Here is a 20,292-nt window from a genome sequence, read left to right on the forward strand (position 1 = left end):
TGTCTTTCTGTCCCTATCACCGAAGCCCTCGTGCCTTGATGTATGCTCTACCCCATCTTTTGCCTTGATACACAACCTTGCTGCTCTGAAATCTATTCTACATGCTACTAGTCAAAATATTTTCCTGGTCAAAACTGTCCGCTCCTTCCCTACCCACCCTCCACTGCCTCTTGCTTCTTCCCCAGAGATCAAACACAAATGCCTTGGTTTCTTTGCACATTTTTTAGAATTTAACCCTTTGGGTCTCTCTCTCTCTTGACATCCTGTGGGTGCAGGAACAGCTCAGGAGACGGGGAAGAAGAGTGAAAACAACAGCAAACCCCCCTCCCTGCGAAAGACACTGTTCAATTCTTAAGGCTCAGCACAACATATGATATTCTCAAAATGCTGCTGTTTAGATTAGGAACCAAGGTTTTGAAACCAAATGCTCCACAGGTATGGTGTCCTTCCACTAACACATGGTTTCATCTACCTGCCAGCTTTGGTGAGGATGTGGAAGTTGAGCTCCCTGGGACAGTGCCTCATTTTTCCAGACATGTTGCAGGGCACAGAGCAGGTCCTCAGCTCTGGGCTGGCACCCACAGAGTCTGCACCTCAGGAACTGAAAAACTGTCCTGAACATGTTTTAATAGACAGAATGTATGACTATGGGGGTAGATAAAAACTGCAAAACAGATACAAACTTTTTAAAGTTTCTGTTTAAGGTGTCCATAAGAGATGTACATTTGCTGTTGCCTCCTCTCAAAATAATGCCAGAGGACCAAGCACTACAATAAATACTTTTAGAACTACTTTAGACTTGGGAATTTATAGCCAATCAACAAAAAAAAGCCTCTCATTGACAAGGGATAGATTCCTTTCAGGGAACATCAGCATAAATTTTTGTTCTCTAACCTGGTAAACCAGATACACAGTTCCCTGCCAGGATTATGGCTCCATAAAGGACTGCACTAAAATTTTAAATTTTAATTTTTTATTATAATATAAACATTAAAAAATTCTAATTAAAATAAATTAAATTTCTCTCTTCTCTCCAGAAAGAGAGGGTGAAGTCCTAGAAGCATTATGCAAAGTGTTTGCTTACAGTCTGCTTCAGGAGCTAGGAGTGCTCCACGATCCAGCCAAAAGCCAAGGAATCAGTAAGTGCCCAGCACTTTCAGAACACAGTTCGTCATTGGGAAGCTGAGACTGGTAAGTCTGAACAAATATTTTGAAGGTGCACTCTACTGCAACTGGGCTGAATTAACTTCAGGAATCTTTGAACATTTAACAGCCCCGAACATAATTATTAAATTAGAGAGCAGACAAAGAAAGCCTACTTTCAGATGGTCCATTTCCCATTCAAAGACATCAAATGCTCTAAATTAAGAGGGTGATTATCTTTCCACTTCACGCTAACAGCTACTCTTTGTGCCATTTCTTCCCACACTGAGCTTTCAAGACTATGAACTGGAAAAGAAATTTGGCAATACTGAAAAGCATGTTGTTGAAGGCTTCTTGAATCACTTTTCTGTTGGATAAAGAGCGAGTATTTTTTGTTAGGGATACAAGTTGCATTAAAACCACACTACTGATGGAAAATGACTTTATGAAATTTGGATATGAGCTCGTAATTTGTCTCCCACACTTGAGTTCCTTGGGTTATTCAACTTTATTGCCAAGCTAAGCATCTAGTAAGTCAAAGTAATTCCTGGCAAGCAATTTCAGCACACACATGTTGAACAGTTTTTAAGTTGCAGCTCACAGGCAAGCACCCTGTCCATACTGGATGCTCTTACAGGGCTGCCAGCAACTTCTGGTGGCTGGGGGTAAGAAGGTGGCACTAGGATAACTCAAGCAAAGTGCTATTAAATGAAAGAAAGTTAGGACAGAACACACAAAGAGGGCACAATGGGAAGAAAGAAACATCACTGGCAGCAGAGCGCAGAAACCCTCAAACTAGCCCCACTGTAAGGCCGCTGGTTCATTTGAGTTGCCGGCACAGGGTGCTACCACCAGCTTCTGGATCCAGGCTGCTGTGGGGGAAAGTGTTTCACAGACAATTGAAAGTCAAGCGCAGAAGGTAAGCAGGGCATCAACTTGACCAGCAACTGGTTAAGTGGGGAAACAGCCTTAACTGTGCACCCAGCGCACTCCCTCTTGGGAGGGTAACACAAAACAGCTAGATGCCCGCAGCAAGGCAAGCTTTCTGAACCTCCAGGGCAAGCACATTCAGAAGCTCGAAGCTGGCCTGATGCAGAGTTTGATGCACAAACTAAATATTTAAGAATTGCGCAATCCAGCCATTGTTCCCTCTACTTAGAAACAGACTTCTCTTCTTGTAGAAGGGGCAAGAGAGAGGATCTGTGCTACTGAGAGCAACTTGGGTGGCTTAAGAAATCAAACCGAAGATGTGGTACAATGGGTCTAGTGTGTAACTGCAAGCAGGCTGGTAAGCATTTAGCTTAGGAAAGTTATATTAAGACTCTGAAAGAAACTTCAGTTTTAAAATCTAGTTTTAGCCACAGCTCCTCTCATGCTTTTGAAGCTTTTTAATTAAAAAGACAATTAGAGATGAACAATATTTGCTGTGGTTAGAGACCATGTGAACAGGATGACTCAACACACACTGAAGAAAACTCCTTGTAAAGGATCCGCAGCAAAGGGCACTGCAGTAGTCTGTCACACAACACCAAGAACACAGAATTAAAATTATAAATGCAACACTTGAGGAGTTGTTTTCTAATTCGCTGCTTCTGCTACTAAACAAGTTGCCAGAGATGAACCCAACGTTAGACTGAACCCATTTTTCTACTGTAACGTCTTCCCTAACACATTACAGTAGAAAACACTAACACATTCCCTAACACGCCTCTAGTGACATTACCCGTGCAGCAAACCTGGGATGGGTTTGCTGCAGTGCGTTTCTGCACGATGAAAGAGGAGGAAGGCTGCTAGTCCTGTGACCCTCAACTCTTCCTGTTGTGAAACACACCCGACGGGTAAGCAACCGACAGGAAGAGGCTGAGCAAGGAAAATCATCCCGTCTGGGTTTGGAAGTAGATGGGTGGAGGGAACTGACCGCCCGTGTACATGAAGAGCTGTGGAAGGAGCCCCCTTTCCTTCCAGGCGCAGCGGTATGTTCAGCTGTCTTACTTACGTGCGTTTTCATTTCGTTAGCTACTGTTGTTGACATCATGATACAACAGATGATAGTCACCAGGATGAAGTAAAGCGCATACATGAAGCGGGTGCTGGTTGACTGTTTTATCTTGGGGCAGCATTTGCAGCACAAGAAACAAGCAGCAGTACCACAGCAGCAGGCCAACTGGAAAGTAAGACAAAAAACACAAGTCATTCCATCATTGCCTTTTGCTCTATTGCAAAAGTCAGACAGGGAAGCTGGGAGACTTCCTGTAAAACTCCAGAATTTCCTAAGTCCTCTCCTCCCAGCTGAGCAGCACTTAAGTGGAAGCAGACTGTCTTGTTTATCAAAAGTCACTAGGTTTAAGCACATCAGTTTCTAGCTTCCCACACGCTAAGGATGAGAGTGAAGAGGATGAGGAGGAACTGCTCCCAATTACTTAATCCTGCTCTTTGCTAGGTCTGTGCAGTTCGCGGTGCTGACATGTTTCACCCAGCAGAACAGGCACTACAATGGTGACGCTCTATTTCCTGCAAGACGCTCTTTTAGTTCTTTTCTACCTGCAACGGAGTCCACCAAGACAAAAACCAAGCAGCATAGCAAAAAGTACATAATTGTCTCATTCAACAGTGAAAAAGGTACTGAATAAACCCTGAAAGGGATCCAGCTTGATGCTCATTATTTCCTTGCTGTCAACAGTATCATTAACTTTCAAAGAAGCTGGATTCACCTTCCCTGACTTCTGCTTTTAGAAAAGTCATATATAAAAATAGAAATACAAGCCTTATTTTTATACATAAGCTCCTTGGCCAGGGCCTTCCTTGCAATAGGCAGCAGCTTCATATGGATACCATGCTTAACCCAGCAGCCGTGACCACAGGAGGGATTTTTGGATATCAGCAGGTGGCCAGGAGCAGGGAACCTCTCTTCCAGGTCTCGTTGCTGCTGATTCAGAGCAACCTTACCCCTAAGCACTCCCATTTTTGAGGGTCTCCCTGTGGCTAGTGTGTAGCACAGGGGTGATGCACTGGCAAAACAGGGGCTTGAGCACACCAAGGCTGCTTTTTCCTGGTGTTTCCTCAGCCTTCGGAGGGGCTGCAGGGATGCTCAGAGGACCCCCCCCCCCCCCCTTTCTAGCAAGCAGTTATACAAGACGGATGGCTTTTCTTAGCCCTTACCAAGGGATTCAAAACGCACAAGCACCACATTTGAGTCATCCAGGCAAACTTCACTATGTGCCTTCAGGCGCTAAACCACCATGTGCCATTTTCCTCCCAGGACACCTTCTCCTCCAGCATCAATGACTGTCATGTGTGTGTTTGCAGACACACACATCTGATATAACTCCACAGAGTCTCAAAACCAGACTGGTCGATCAAAGACCCCAAAACCTTTTGAAGAAGTGTCTTGAAAAGACTCCCAGCTTATCACTTCCTTGCCATGACCATCTGCTGCAACACCCAAGCGCAGGCTTCCTGCCTTCAGCCCCACAGAAAGGGGCTGAAAGTCACCTTGCCTTGCTCCATGATGGCTCTTCAGTTTGCAGAAGACACAGAACAGGGACAGTCCAACCTGGCTCCCACTCTGCCCTTCTCTGAGTTCACCGCTGGATCTCACCCCAGAGGAGACGGGGGCCTCAAAGCACGCAGCTGCTAAAACTGCTGCTGCTGCAGAACAGAAATCCTCCCCAAAACACACAAAGCTCCCACTGTGGGAAATAAACAGAATGGGCTCATGTTGGCACCAGAGCTGGAAATTAAGAATACTACGTGCATAAACACATCATGCAAGTATACTTTCAAAATAGAAGGCAGTGGTGACTGAATGGCAATTTTATTTTTTATATGTGGTGAAACTGAGTTAACTTTTACAGCATCAACAACAAGTCCAAGAAATAAGGGAGCTATGGCAAGTTACTGATTCAGCAAACAAATGGAATAACAACATTTCAAAACAAAAACATACCGGAAAAGTATAATCCCTCCACTTCAGAATTATGGAAAAAAAAATGAAAGGAGAAAGACTAAGGGTCCTTTCCATCTGTGTCAGCCAGATCCAAAATATCCACGATGAACTTCAACTGCTGGCCATACTCACCATAACATTAAAAACTATAGTACAGCAATAAAGAGGTATGCAGCTTTGGCGTTTTTAAGGGGAACAACATTTTCCTAAGCCAGGTGCTAGAGAGTTCTGCCAGTGAAACCTCATCTCCGTCCAGCAACGTGTCTGCTATTCCAGTCCTGGGTCCCTGGAGCTGCTATTTAAAGCAACAAATCCTTAAATAGAATATACAACTCATTTATGCATTGTTCCCCATTACTTAGAGAGATTTTAATGATAGTTTCTAATACTGAGCACATACCAAAGAAATTGGCAATATTTGTGAAAAATACCAGTGTCACCATCTTATTTCAGATGCACTCCTTTAAGCACTCTGAATAGCTGTGGACACCATAGAAAGCTGATTAGGTTATTCAGCCACAGTCCCAAATTTGGTGTTTGGTTTTGGGTTTTTTTTTTTAAATTCTTTTTATGACTAACTACATTCTAGAGTGGGCCGCAGTGAAATAGGTGTAATCCAAAAATAAATGAAACCAGTCTCTGTCCCAACGAGTAAGACGCTGGCCGCAACCTACTGACCCGAGAGGTTTCAAAGATATTATCTTTCACTGACAGACTTCAAAGCCCATCTCTACAATCAGTTCTCTGTCAATAGGTTGTGGTCGATGTGCAGCTAAACTACGCAGTCCCTGTGATGCCACATGCTTGACCATGACCATGGCCCATCTCACCTCGTTGCTGCCTTTTGACTGCAGCAAGGCTCTGCCCAGGGGCTCGGGACCCACTGGTGGGCACCCAAGTGCAAGCCCGTAACAAATTCTTCCTGTGTTAAAAAAAAAAACGGGCTGTGGAACAAAGTGAGTTAAGGTCATAAATCTTTAACAGATTTAGCTTATCATTAAACAAAAGCTCCTCCAAAGGAGGGGTTCTGCAGAAGGAAGGTGCTGTGTGGTTTTCAGGACAGAGACAACCCAAGTTCTGTGATGGCTTCGAAAACCCGGCTCTGTACCTGCAGAGTTCCTTCCAAGTCCTGTGACCCTTCCTAGTCTCGGGTCCCCAAGAACCCACAACAGCACCCAAAAGCCAGGCTGCTCTGGCAGGAGCCTGTCACGCAGCAGCAGATTCTGGTCTCAAGTCTCTCTCATCCACAGGCCCCTATAAGTCAGGCAGCGAGTACAGCCCCCCCCAGCTCCTCCTCTAGCTCTACATGTCCTCACTGGGTGAACACCGCAGTCTGACAACAATTACAAACACTACAGAAATATTTACGCTTTCCACAAATACTTGCCATCAGCCTTACACTAAGCCCTGGCAACACCAGGCCTCCACAACGTCAACCGGCCACCAGCTTTGCTCAGTCACACTCTTTCAAACCCCAAAAAGGGTGCAGTGCCAGCACTAAGATCCTGAAACTTGACAACCTACTGCACCTGAAAACAGACTGCCCCACAATTTGTCCTGCCTGGGTGATGGCTGACTTGACGGCCTTCACAGCTGCAGCTGTGGAAAGCTGTGTGGGAAGTTTCTCTGTTAAAAAAATACGCAAAGCGCAGTTTCACAGACACCTCCCCTGGTAGCCAGGCTGGCTTAACAGCCACTGGCTCCCCCCAGCCTTTCTCCTCGGTCAGCCCCTCGCTCACGCCTACCCTGGCACCAACCCTCAGTAGCCCTGGCAGTTGTTTCTGCTGTGAGACTGACCAAACAAAGCAACCTACTGGATAAGAAAAAGAAAAAAAAAATTAAAAAATTATGTATCAGTCCTTCTTGGCTAATGATTTATCACGCAATGGCACAAACAGTTTTACCCTTTCAAGTGAGGGCACAGTGGGGAGAGCAGAGGGGAATGCCTCGCAGCAGTCCCGCATGGTTTGACCTCATGTCTGAGCAGACATTTCAGTGGCTTTTTCCTACCAGCTCTTTTGACTTGAGTGCAGTAGGGTCCTGTCAATGCAGGGGAACAATAATTTTTACATCCACGCCGTGAGGGACAGAAGCAAGCAGGCTATATAACAGCCCTAGTCCATGCAAATCAGTTTTTTGAGTACAGGCAGGCCTGGGCATATTTGCACACTCCTATCTCACACCAGGCTGGGGAGTACCTGTGGTTAACAAGAGTAAGACAGGTTAACAGGACAAGGTAAAAGCAGGTTTACCAACGTGCACACATCCTATCAGCTCCCGACAATGAATACTCCACCAACATACACTTAACATCTGCCACACACTCAAGTCTTGATTTTTGCAAGCTGCGATCCAATCTGATAAATCAGTGGAATGAGGTATGACGGTAATGTTAAGCACACACGTAACCGTTTATATACAAGACAGACTGAGAGGCAGTCAATGCTATTGTACAGACAGTTACACTTTTAGAAGGTATTTTCCAAAGACGTTTCCAAAAAAATCTCAAAGGTTGTAGAAAATATTTGGCGTAGCCATTAAAACCAAGTGAGGAGTTTCAGAATCACTGCCCAAAATAGCGTATGGTATTTTTAAAATATACAAACCATAGGGAAGTATCAAGCTTATCACAACAAAGCACTCTTCCTTTTGGGAGACTTTGGCAGAAATGGTAAAAATCAAAGGAAAGAAGAGCACATTAAAAACAAAAAAGTGTATACTTAAATGAAACACAGACTTAAGTGTTTCATCTCTTCCCTCCCAACTGGCCACCCAGCCAGTGTGGCGAGGAGACCGCATGCCTTACGGCCTGTCCGCGGAGCACAGGAATGTGCCTTGCTGAAGCTTCTTTTCACAGGGGCCTACAGAGGCTTAGTTTTTCATGCACTGCTTGATTACTTGACTACCAGCATTATCTGGGCCGTAAGATTTGCACATAATGCGGTCATCGAGCTGTTAACAGCAACATTGGTCAAAAACACACCCCAACATCTAGGCTCACAGCTACACACAGCATCCAAGCAGGCTGGAAGAGCAAAGCAGCCAGCCCTGCACAAATAACGCCCTGAAGCGGCTACGCACCTGCCATCAGACTTTTAGATTCAGCAGAGAGCCTCCAGCAAGCCAACCATTTCGTTAGTGCACTGGTTCATGAAAACTAGAGATGCCTGATGCCAGGTGTCCCAAGTGTTAGGAGCTGGGCTCAGACTATTATTGAAAACCCCTGCTGTTATGCATTTTACAAAGTTCTCTTCAACTGGCCACATGATTACACAGTGGTTTGTCCCTGTGAAGTAATTAAATTCACCAAAGAGACTTTATTTTGTCCTTTCTCTGACTTAACTGGCTTTCCACTGCTGCTTCTGTAATATTCACTCACCGCATGGCTTAAGCCAAGAGGTTTTGTGACCAGCACACCAGTTAATCAACTGACGACCTATTTTTGGGAGCACACCTCACACTGCAAACTGTGCAAAATTAAAACCGACTTCAGAGAAAAGACAGGCCAGCCCAGACGCTGCCTTGCATGCGACTTTCCAGCGAAGCTTTCCTGCCCTGAACTGAGTTTCCAAAGCGATAGGCTTGTGCCCTGCCCCACGGGGCAGAACTGCCTTCCAGCACCAAGCAGGTCAAAACTGAGGTGAGAAGAGCAGCGTTTGGGACAGCTACGCCGAGAGCTGAAACAAGGGAGAGCCGCTGCCAGGCGCCAGCAGAGCTGAAGTTAAGCTGAACCGAGGATGATGAGTTTCCGTCTCCGTGCTCAAACGTTACTATGTGGTGACTCAGCTCAGCATTAAAAAATGTCACCGCAAAATGTCTAAATTACAGACTGCCCAGCTGCTCTTCTCCTGATGATTTTGGAAAAATCAAGACAATTTTTTTTCATCTGACCTGAGCCTCGCAGTGTATCTCACCACCCAGCTCCCCAGTAGCATAGTGATTTTCCAGTGGCTAGACCATCTGGACTTGACAGCAGCATGAGCTGGGCTGTCTGTCTCTCTGGCTACTTACATCTATCATTAAAAACAGCAAAAAAACACCCCACTTCTAATTTGTCTGCTACAGTTTCCAGGCTATTGGTGAGGCTTTCTTCACTAGTTGAGACAGACTTTTAATTACCTGGTCTTTTCTTCCTGCTCATCAAAGGAGGAACCCAAACCCTTTATCCTCAGACTCATTTGAAGGCTTTAAGACTTTTCCTCGCAGCAACCTAAGCTGTTTGGTTTTTTTTCCTGCACTCCCTCAAATTTCCCCAGCCCCTCCTACAACACCACAGCATCATCAGCCCAGCAGGTCACCCTGCTCCTCTCCCCTATGGGCAGATGAAGAGAAGGTGAGACCCTGCCCCACAGCACCCTATGCTGTGGGAGCAACCTGCCCTCCATGCACCTTACCCATACAACCAGACAGCTACCTGTGCTTAAAAAAATAAGTGTATTTTATTTGCAACGGGGTCACGCCACCCTCAATAGTACCCCCTGCTCCACCAGTCCTTCCATCATGCCTGTGTGCTTTTGGGAGCAATTTTAAATGTCCCCTCGAGCCACTGATGAAAACAGGCCACTCTTTTCATCAGTGACCTGATCCTGAAGCTCCTTTGCATTGATCCCTTGATGATCTTCACTGAGGGCAACCTCTGCTGGATCACAGGTTCAACTGTCCTTTCCTGTAATTTCATATTTCATGGTTTTCTTATCTGCAGGTTCTTCCAGCTCATGCTGCAGCTACTTCTCTGCCTTTCAAAGTGGAGGAGCTACTAACAGAGCACCTGGAAGATGAAAGACAAGCCAGCAATGGCAAAGTTTGTCAATTTGAGGCCGTCACTTCACACAGCAAGTAGATTTTCTCCAGGTTAGCTCTGATGGTGGGGACCAGCACTCTAGAGGCAGAACAGCACACACGGATGCAACATGGTGCCTTGCCTGGGACAGGGAGAACCAAGAACACAGTGCAGGACAGTAACTGCCTAAGTCCATACACCACAGGAGTAAAAAAGCAGTTGAAGTGAAATTTCTGTATGTATTGACTTAAAAGCATGTAGCTGCAACAGCTGCTTCACTTTTGAATAATGTGACAGCTCTGAGCTGTTCCACAAAGATGTTGTGTCTTTAAAAGGTACTTCTGATACTGACTATAAGCAGACTTTAAGGCCCAGGTAAAAAGACATTAACACTTTGTACAAGGTGACAAAAGCCAATAAATTTGCACCAAACATTAACTATTCCTTGACATCTCTTGCATACACCTTCTCTAATTGCTGGAAGTTCCAACTGCTGAACTGCAAACATCAGTCCCAACGTAGTTATCACTAATTGAAGTGATGGGTGTGTCAGGACTCACTCCCTTCAAAACAAACACAGAGAAACCTTCCCACAGCTGCTGTCGTAGGTAAATGCTACAGTTCCCACAGCTCTGGCAGCCTCATGCTTTAGCACATGCAAATGCTCTCTTGGGTGACCTGAACAATGCAGCAGGTCAAAATTCAGTTGGCAGAATGGTCAATCACAGCCTAAAAATCTAGGAGGCTAGCCATTTAACATGTCAAAACATATTAGAGCCCCGCACAGTTGAGAAAGAAATGGAAGTGCCATTAACTTGGGTATCAGAAGGACCTTGGAAGCAACCTCAGGTCCAAGCATCTTCACATGGCTCAGCCGAGACCACCATCCAGCCTCAGCATGTGTTTGGGATGCCAGCAATTGCCAGCTCTGGATGAGACCATCAGCTTCTGCTGTAGTCATAGCTCAGGCTTTCATTCAGCTGTTCCCCTGAAACAAGCACTTCTTGCACCCGCAACTGCGTTCATTGTAATGAGAGGCTCAGTAATGGAAAAACCACCCTGGAATACCTATACTTGCAGAAATTAAAATAAAAGCAGCAGTCGGATTTATATTCTTCTCCAGATGAGTATCCCCTTGCCCTTAAAAGCAAAGGCACTGCTCTTATACTGCCCTCACAGCTGTAGAGCCATCGGTATTTAAGCTGTTTCTTTAAACCCACAATGCAACCAACTTGTGGGATGTGAGAAGAAAAGGCTAAAACAAAAATCAGGCAGCAATGGGAAATTAAGCAGGAATGAGAAAGACTCTCTTCTGCCTGGAATGAGAAAGAGTATCTTCTGCCTCTTACGCAGTGCCAGGAAAAGGATTCCAACCCTGCAATGCAAAAGTAAAATCATACAATACTTGCAGGATCTCACTGTCTTTTGGTCGTTTTCCCTCCCTTTCTAATCATTCCTGAATCCAGCAGCAAATTTTATCCAGCTATGGCAGGCAGATGGGGGCCTCAAAAATACTATGTTGCTACAACATCCTTGAAAACAGGCAAAAGGTTTAGAACAGAAAAATGATATCTCAACCCTGAGCAAGGAAAAGGCTGCAACACAAGTTCAGTATTTATTAGAAAGGGAATCAACATAAGATACCAACCTCAATGAACAAAGCTGCAGAAAATGTGGCTTTGCTAATTCAGTTGTTCAGGCAACCATTTGTTTAAAACAAAAATTCCATATTTCTGCCAAGAGGGGAAAAAGTCCTTCCCCAGTCTGTTTTTCCTAACCTCAGGCAGCTAGTTTCATCTTCAGTCATGATAAAGGGGGTTGGGGGGGCATGGAAAGGCAGCTGTGAGAAGGGGTAAGACCCACCGCCAAATTTCTCTTTTTTTTAACTGACCAGCTCAGGTTAAACACAATAAACCAAACCCCTCTCACCAGGAAGACCATTTGCAGAAGGAGAGACGTCTCTTGGGGAGTAGCACGTGGAGCGGGACCCAGGAGCGCTGCCGGCACCGTCCGATAGCACTGTGGCACATCACACCACGCACATGCCCCAGCACCGCCCCACCGCCCTCGGAGGACACAAACCTGGGCGAGGATGACAGAGCCACCCTTTTCACCATGTAATGAAGAGAGGAGACCACGAGGACAGCAGGCAGTGCCAGGGAGGCAGGCAGCTCCAGAGCATTGGGGGGCTTCCTTCCCTTGATCCAAAAGCTACAAGCCCTAGAAGTCATTGGCTGAGGACAATCTTATAAATAATTTTTTTTTTTTAATCCCTCAGAATTGGAGGTCTGGGTATAAAATGAAAATTGGATACTGCTCTAACTTGCGGCACGTCTTACAGCATTTACTACATCGTATGATTTCTAAGCGCAGAACAGTATTAGAGGAAGCACTCAAGATTTAACAGACCTACAAAAATAGCTTTATAAGCTTTAATAACAACCAGTTCTAATTGAAAAATCCATCTTTTTGAACAACCAAGCTACAACATACTGCCCCCCAAAAATGAATGTTAACTATCTAAATTACATTTATTTAACTCTGGAAAAAACATATTCATTGTAATAAAGATTTTCCGCAACAGCTGCTTTTCTTAACCATGATCTCAACTTTATTCTCTTGAGAATAACTACTGAAGAAAAGCCAAATGTAAAATCCTGTTTCCTGTCAATTTAAGCAGATGTTTTTATGTAATCAAAAGCATTGTGGAGGCCCAAGCCAAAGTGTATTCTCACTGCATTCTCAAAATAGGTCTACCAATGAAACACTAGGAAAAGAAGAAACATTTAGCAAGCTTATTACAGCTCAGAAACCTAAAAATCACGATTCTCTTCAACACAAGGCTGTACGTTGCCTGATAAAAAACACTGCAGAAATTAAAGTTTATAAATGGCCAGATTCCTTGAAAGCAAGTTCCCAGGGTCTACTTGGCAAGGATACGAGTCACACAGTAATGTCAATTAAGATTATTTTAAATAATTTTGAAGTGTAAAATCAGTATAACCAAAGTACACTGAAGTTTGGCAGCTTGCCGCTGTATCCTTTAACAAGAAGAATGTAGGCTGTGAAACCTGAATGCATTTATTCTGACAAGCACCATAAACTAGATGTTTAGCACTGTTTGACCAGAAGTATTGATCACTCATCGTCCACTCCACACCAGGAAGATTTGCCTGCATCAGGAATGGAGAAAAAATGGATAGTCAAGTGATGTTAACTCAAAACAAAATTTTGATACCTGGTACATACATCCATGCACAATAATTGTGCTTTCAGAGCTCAGAAGGACAATACCAAAGTTCTCAGTCAGCTCTAGGAAAGGGGATCCACAGAAACAGAGGCAGATGTAAGATATATACACAGGGCAAAAATACTTCATACAAAAAAAAAAACCAAACCACCCCGTGGGATACCAAACCTGTTAAACTAGTATATTTTAGGGAAAAAGGAGGGACCCAACATCCCTGCTGTTTTTCAGGACTTGCGTAAAGTTTCATCTTTCCTCAAGCACATCATCTCTGTTTTTGGAGGCAGGGTTAACTTCATCTTCAGGGGAACATTTAAGGAGAGGCTGAATTCCTTCTCAGTTTTCCAGCTTGATTAACAGTACCCATAAAATGCCTGAGGAAGTTGGGTTGAGAGAGAAAGAAGAACTTGTATTCCTTTTGTTTTTCTTGTGTATTAATTATGTTAAACAAACATCCTCTCATCAGGGTTGGAGTAAATCAAGTCATGAAGGCAAAGACCATTCTTCCTTTTAAAAAAGTTACACTGCGTGCTATTGAGATATTTTTTATGTCATTTATCATCTTAGCCTATAAAAGGCTTAGCCACACTAAGTTCGCTAGTATAACTCTAGCAATATGCCGTATTTAGCACAGATAAGCCTTACATCAAAAATAGTGCTTCAGCCAGCAGAATACATATCCCCCGGGTATTGCATAATTTTGGCGCTATGACTGCATCCACTTTAGGGCTTTTGCTTTGGCTCCAAAATCACTAAGGAGTTCAGTTTATTTACAGACTCCAAAGTGCCATATCGGTGTCAATAAAACACATGACTGTCAGATATTACTACACAGGGTAGGAAGAGTGGCTCTAAGAATGTCTCAAAGTTTGGTCATGCTAAAGCCACGCCATTCACCACACGAGTCTCACAACGGTTTCATCATTTTGGTATTAAGTTACTTCTCCAGGAGCAACCAAAAAAAGCAAGGAAAATGCACACAGCCATGAACCACTGCAGTAACAGCATCTACTAACAGCACTTTGTTGAGCTACTCCGAAACTTGTTTCAAACACTGCCAAAATGCACATGAAGCAGCAGTCAGGGGGACCCCCTGCTTTAAGGTGAGTATTAGCAAATGCAATTACTGCTGTCTGGTGAGGCGCAGGGGACCTCCCGGCAGATGGGCATGTGGAGACACGCTCAGTAACCCTCCCGGACCATGGAAGACAGAAAGAACCGCAGCCAGAAGACTAAATCTAAGCTGAGATTTCAACCTTCAGGGAAGATCTGACATTTTTTCCAGGTAGTTCACACAAAAGCAAGACATTCACACAATAATAAGGTGCTGAGGGTGGGCAGAGTGCCCAGTGAAGAAATACCAAGAGAATAAGGACTGTGAGGTGTTTAAATACGCAAACCAACAGGAATAAGCTCACTGGCTAGCCTGTTGCAGACAGGACAGGTAGTAATGAGTTTCTATTGGAGCAGTAGAGATTCGGGGAAACAAAGGACAAAATGAAGTGCCTGGGGGAGATGCAATCTAATACCAGGCTAGAGGGACAACTGGTAGGCACAGAAGTCCTTCCCGTGAGTGCAACCAAGGAGGAGATCCGGACAGGGCCTTGCAACCATCCTGCTCCTCCAATTCCATGGACGTTCGTTCATCCATCAGAACGGATTCAACTACAAAAACACACACGCACCATGGTGAGATGCAGAGCAGCGATTCATCGTCCCATGGATGCTGAACGGGGCAGGTCCTGCACCGCCCTCCATCACCGCTCGCTCTCATCTCTCGCTGCCTCCCCCGGCACCTCCACCTGCCGAACTTTTCCACAAGCCACATTTTAAAGGGGTTTGTGAGAGGGTCTGAGGAGTGCCGGGCAGCCGTCAGCGAGCAGACAAGACGACCCCGCTTCTTATACCATGGGGTCCCATCTCTCCACCACGAGGCACCAGTGGCAATTACCTAATCGCCTTTGAGCAACCCGTCACCCCCGCGGCAATCGCTCCTTGCAGCGCAGGTCTTCGAGAAGGCTCCTCTCCTTGTCCGCGCCTCCCCCCGCATCCCACCGCCATCAGAGCGACCGGTCCCCCTTCCAACGCGAGGGGAATCGGGGAATTCATCCTGGGAACTCCGCGAGAGCGCCGCGATAAACACGTACAGTGCCGGGCTTCACCCCCGGGCCCCCCGCTCCTCCTCCGCAGAGCTGCCCACATTTGAACGCCTCTATTCGCCCCGGCGGGGTGCCCGGTTCCCCGGGGGCTGACGGCGCGGGACGCGAAGGTGCAGCGGAGGGACGCGGCCCCACCGGCCGGCCCCTCTCCCGTCCCGTCCCGTCCCGGGCTCTCCGTGTCCCCCGCGGGGCGCTGCCCGGGGCCCTCGCTCCCCGCACCGCCTCCCGGGGGATCCCCCCCGCCCGGCCGGCCGCAGGGGAGGCCTTGCGGCCCCCGCCGAGCACACCTGCCGCCCCCCCAGCCCCTCACCTGGCCGGCGCAGCACGGTGCGGACATGCCGGCGGCGCGGCGCGGCCTGGCTCCCTCGCCGCCTCCCTCATGCGGCAGCGGGCAGGGCAGGGCTGGGCTGGGCAGGGGCAGAGCAGCGCGCCGGGCGCCCCCGCGGCGGGCGGAGCGGTACCGGCACCGCCTCTGCCCGGCCGCCGGCCGCGACGCCCTCCCCTCAGCCCCGGCCCTGCCCCGCCGCCCGGCTTCCGCTGTCGTCAGGCGGCACGGCGGGGGGAGGACCGGCTCCGAGGCCCGGTTGTCGCGGCTGCTACCGATGGGCCTCGGCTGCCGGCCTGCCCCGGCGGAGGGCCGCCCCCGCCCCCGGGAGAGGGGACAACCTCGGGCGCTGGCGGCTGCTGTTGTGGCGGTTCCAGCCGCGGCCGCGGGGTGCGTGGTGGATCCGCGGGGAGCGCCCCCCGCGGGCTGTCCCGCTCGCAGGCCCGCGCCGAGGACGCTTGCCTGCACATACACCCTATGGAGCACCTGGTTTTCAGTAGCTGGAACTGAACAAACTCACTAAGACAAGTAAGAACAAGGGTCTTGAAAGACCAGGCATAAAAGGTGAATACAAACCGGGTTCAAGCCGTGTTGCTGTGTCCCGTGGCCCTCGTAGTGCCCGCACCTTCATGGAGAAGTCACACACATCCAAAGGACAGCCTTGGGGCTGCGCTGCCCTGCAAGGAGCCAGGGTCTTTCCGGGTGCTCCGTAAATCCTTTCTCCAGCATCAGTTGCCAGGAAGAAAGCGTAGTCCTAGGCGGTCCCTGAGGATTTCTCAGCTTCCTACGTGATGATGGGGTATCTTTGCTGTAATAAACAGCCAGATCCCTTAAACAGAAATGGCACTTATTTTATTATAGGGACAAAGTCAATAAAGCAAAAGCACAGCGCTGGGTGCATGACTCAAGTCAGAGGCACAGCAGCTAATACTTAACCCACGTCTTACATACATTCAATATTGCATACGTATTCACTATTTTAGGCAGAGTAATTGTTTATGATGATTGATTATCATTAGTCCCTTTTCTCTTCTATTTGTGCGTTTCCTTCTGGCAATTGTTTCTGAGGATCGATGATCTTCAGTTCCCTTTTCCCATGCATCTGTTTCCTTCTGGTAGGATCAGCTCCCTTTTCTCATGCATCTGTTTCCTTCTGGTAGGATCGATTATCATCAGCTCCCTTCTCCTATGCATCTGTTTCCTTCTGTTAATCATTTGTGGGGTCTTTTGGAGAAGTTCTCTTTTGTTTCTCTCGGATGTTTTTCTTCGTAGCTGCTGTTAGTTGTTATCTTTGAGGTTTCTCATGTTTCCTAACTTCCTAAAGGTTAGTTATCCTTGTAAGTCAAATATTTATAGCCTTGTTATTATGGTGAAAGCCAACAATACCTTCACTATTTTTTACATTTGCTGTTGCCGACAAAAGCCACCAAGCATTGAAACGAGGGTCTCAGTGGAAAGGCTCCCTCACCTTGGTGGTTTTGTTGCCTCTGTGTGCTTGCACTGTAATATCTAAGATAACTATTTGGAACTTTATTTCTAGTCTTAAACTGCCCTAGCTTTAGGGATTGAGTGCAACTAGAAGCTACTGACCTGCATACAGGCACATACATGCAGGTGACGCAGCTACACCTACCAAAAAGGAAACGGGTATGGATTGCAGGATGTATTGCGTAAAACCCTTTCCTCTTTCCTCGTGAGTGCAAACAAACAGAAAGTCGATGCCCTAGGAAGCGGATCACACGATGAATCGGCGTTGCACAATTTGGTGTTATACTGGGGACCAAAGAGACCAGAGTTACCATAAGGGTGGTTTATAAAAAGCAGACGTGCTTTATTGTTAATGGTGCTCTCACATCTGCATATACTTAGCTAGAGACAGGGTATTTACCACTGTTGTAAGATTAATTCTGCCAGCCAGATGGTGATTTAGCTGCAAAGGACACCAGCTTGTGGGCATCCCAGAGGACCCCACTGCAGCTCAGGCACCCCATGCAGCTCACGCTCCTGCTCCTGCTTTTGCGCGCTCACGCAGCAAAAGGCCCAGGCTCAGGTGAGGACTCCTCAAGTCAGGAGCGGGGGTTGGAGTCTCAGCACACCTTCTCTGATTTAGAGCACCCCACAGCCCCGTGATGGGCGCCTTGGCTTTTTGAGTGAAAAATTCGTCACCAGAAAGGCTGGAGCTTTCCTGCTGTGTTTCTGGCAAGCGTTATGCAGGCTAATAGCAAAGCAACAAGCAGATGTTACTGCATGAAAAGGACTGTCACTCTGAAATTATCCATGCATTTAGAACAACGTTTACCCACCGAATACATATTCTGAAAGCAGAGAAGGCCGTTGTGTTCCCCTAATCTGATTTACTGTCCAGAAATCTTCAACCAGTAATTCCTGCCCTCAGACTGTTCCTTTTGTCAGGGTAAAGGCTGCCTCTTTGAAGAGATGCTAATTCTGATTTAGGGCTTTCAAGTGGCGGGGAATCCATAGCACGCGTAGAGAAAGGCAAGATGCTTTGGCCTTGCTTTGTATAGGGAATTTTATAAACACAGATTTACAGAGATTTAATGACTCAGGCAGAATGGGGGCAAGAAGCAGCCCCGTAGGAAGTAAGACAGCCAAGGAGCACCCAGGAATGGAGTTAAAACTGTGGTCCCAGTTCAGGTGCTGGGGAGCGAGGAACAAAGGAAAGCACTCAGCTAGAAGTTGTTAACCATGTGGCACTTCCCAGAAAAAAAACCTGGTAAGCAGCCAGTTGTGCCCTGGGACTCTCTCCTCGCCCGGCGTGCAGGTGAGCAGAGCGGAGCAGCAGAACCTGACGCCCCAGAAGCATCTCACTGCCAGCCACCTGCCTTCAGGCAGGCCACAAAACTCTGCCTGCAAGATACACAGCCTTGCTTCATACACACCAGTGACCACCTGCGGCACATCGGCTTCGCTCAGGCCACCAGGAAAGGCATTACCCTTTGATGCCAGCCACAGTTTCACTTGCGGATGTCGCACCTTTACATGCATCCGCTTTACTCATTCCCCACTCATTTCTACATGGACTATTGTAAAAGAAGCAGAGGCTCTCACTGTCCCCCTTCGCTGCGAGAAGAATGCAGTATTACTACCTCTACAGAGAGCTCAAAAGATGTCAGCGGTGAAGTAGAAAGCTTTTTGGCATAGCACAGGGAAATCGTAACTTACCAGGAATGCATAAGGACTCTCTGCTTCCGCAGTACTCTCATAGTATGAACTAGGTCAGTGTATTTTCGGGTAAGAATATTATGAGTTGTGCTGTTTTGTTCACACCTTCTGAAATGAAGCTGCAACTTGGAATGCTGCTTTCAATGTTATATAATTTCAAGATTTTTTTCAGTAGTTAAAGGATTTTGTTTATGCCAACTGGCAAAGAGAACACAAAAAGCCTGTATCCAATGAGGAGAAATCTACCACTTGGCTTTTTTTCAGGTGAAACAAAATACAGAAAATCTTTACAAATGTAAATGCAATCAGAAAGAAAACAAAACCAGATTGTTACACATCATGGTGTAACATAAAATTAGTTACATAAAATTAGTTCATTTTTGTAGTGTAAGTTTAGACTTTATATGCCTGTTAAAATACAAAACATGTAAAATTGATTTTTAGGTAAATGCACATCTTGCTTGAGCCCAGTAATTAGACACCAATCAAAAATGTAGTTATGGGAAGGAGGGGAAATGTCTGTACATGTGCATGTACGTGTTCTGGAAACCACCACTCGGATCCAAACTCAACCTCTTACCCAGCTAATGACCTAACTGCTGTGAGGTTTGCTGGAATAGTTTCCTGTGGAAAAGGCATTCCAGTAAAGGGGAACACCATGCAAAGGTGTGACAGTAAAAGTAATTTATTTACCACCTAGGAGGGGGACTTGTGTGTGACTGCAAGACCATCCTTGCTCTCACAGTCTAGGTGGTGGCCAGCCATGATAAACCTGTGACTTCCTCGTGTTTTTTTCTAAGTATGCACTGACACCTGGAATATGGACCACTTCTCCCCAGATCCTCCTAGGTAGCCAAGGGCTTCCACAACCTTTGGACATCTTCTAAAAGTCAGTGTGTCTAGGAATCATGCCAGGACCAGCTGGCACAGCACAGTGTAGCCCAGCTGTGGACCTGACAAAAGGCAAGTGGGAGTAGCTCACACAGACCTCAAGGTGCACCAAGAGCAGGCGCAGCACCCCAGAGGTGTTTTAATCCGTGGCTCAGTGCAGGAAGCCCAAGTATTTGCCAAGAGCACTGAGAACAGAGTTCTTGGCCACTACACCTTACTGCTTTGCATCTCCAGTTGCTACTCTGCTTAAAAATAAATAAATAAACAAGCACATTACAATAACAGCTGCAAGGAGTCCAATAACAGTTAGAAAACAAAGTACCTTTTATGCCATCTTTTGAAGTTTGAGCTTTTAGTATCTAAGCCTTCAAGCTGCTGTTAGCCTCTCTAGGGGCTGGAGACTACATCTCCCAGCTTTTGGAAAAGCGTCGGTTGGCTTGGGATCTAGTAACAGACTTATATATGATAGTCTGTATTACTGTAACAGGCTAATCACCTTCAAGATTGTGTGCGGAGGTGCAGGGAAGCACACAGAGCATCTATAATAGCAGAGTGCACTGAGTGATCTGCCAGCGCGAGGCGAGAGCAACCTGTAATCATAAATCTCTGAGGTGGGGC

General features: G+C 46.5%; 1 protein-coding gene across 5 annotated transcripts in view; it reads right to left on the reverse strand.

The window, feature by feature from the left end:
• SERINC5 (serine incorporator 5) overlaps window positions 1-16,498 on the reverse strand; it is a 55,248-nt gene extending 38,750 nt beyond the window's left edge. For 3 of the 5 annotated variants that reach the window (XR_008463797.1, XR_008463796.1, XR_008463798.1), the window contains exons 1-2: window positions 15,586-15,768; window positions 3,140-3,307 (exon numbers count right to left, since the gene is read on the reverse strand). Coding sequence is in view for 2 of the 5 variants with exons in the window: in XM_054185515.1 (XP_054041490.1) it covers window positions 3,140-3,307; window positions 15,586-15,612 (195 nt within the window). In the remaining 3 variants the exon portion in view is untranslated. Of the gene's footprint in view, window positions 1-3,139; window positions 3,308-15,585; window positions 16,101-16,176 lie in introns of those variants that run through there. The other 2 variants (XM_054185514.1, XM_054185515.1) reach the window with 2 other exon arrangements.
• Between the last annotated feature and the right edge of the window lie 3,794 nt (window positions 16,499-20,292).

This window comes from Rissa tridactyla, chromosome Z (genome assembly GCF_028500815.1).
Source record: "Rissa tridactyla isolate bRisTri1 chromosome Z, bRisTri1.patW.cur.20221130, whole genome shotgun sequence".
Classification (NCBI taxonomy): Eukaryota; Metazoa; Chordata; class Aves; order Charadriiformes; family Laridae; genus Rissa; species Rissa tridactyla.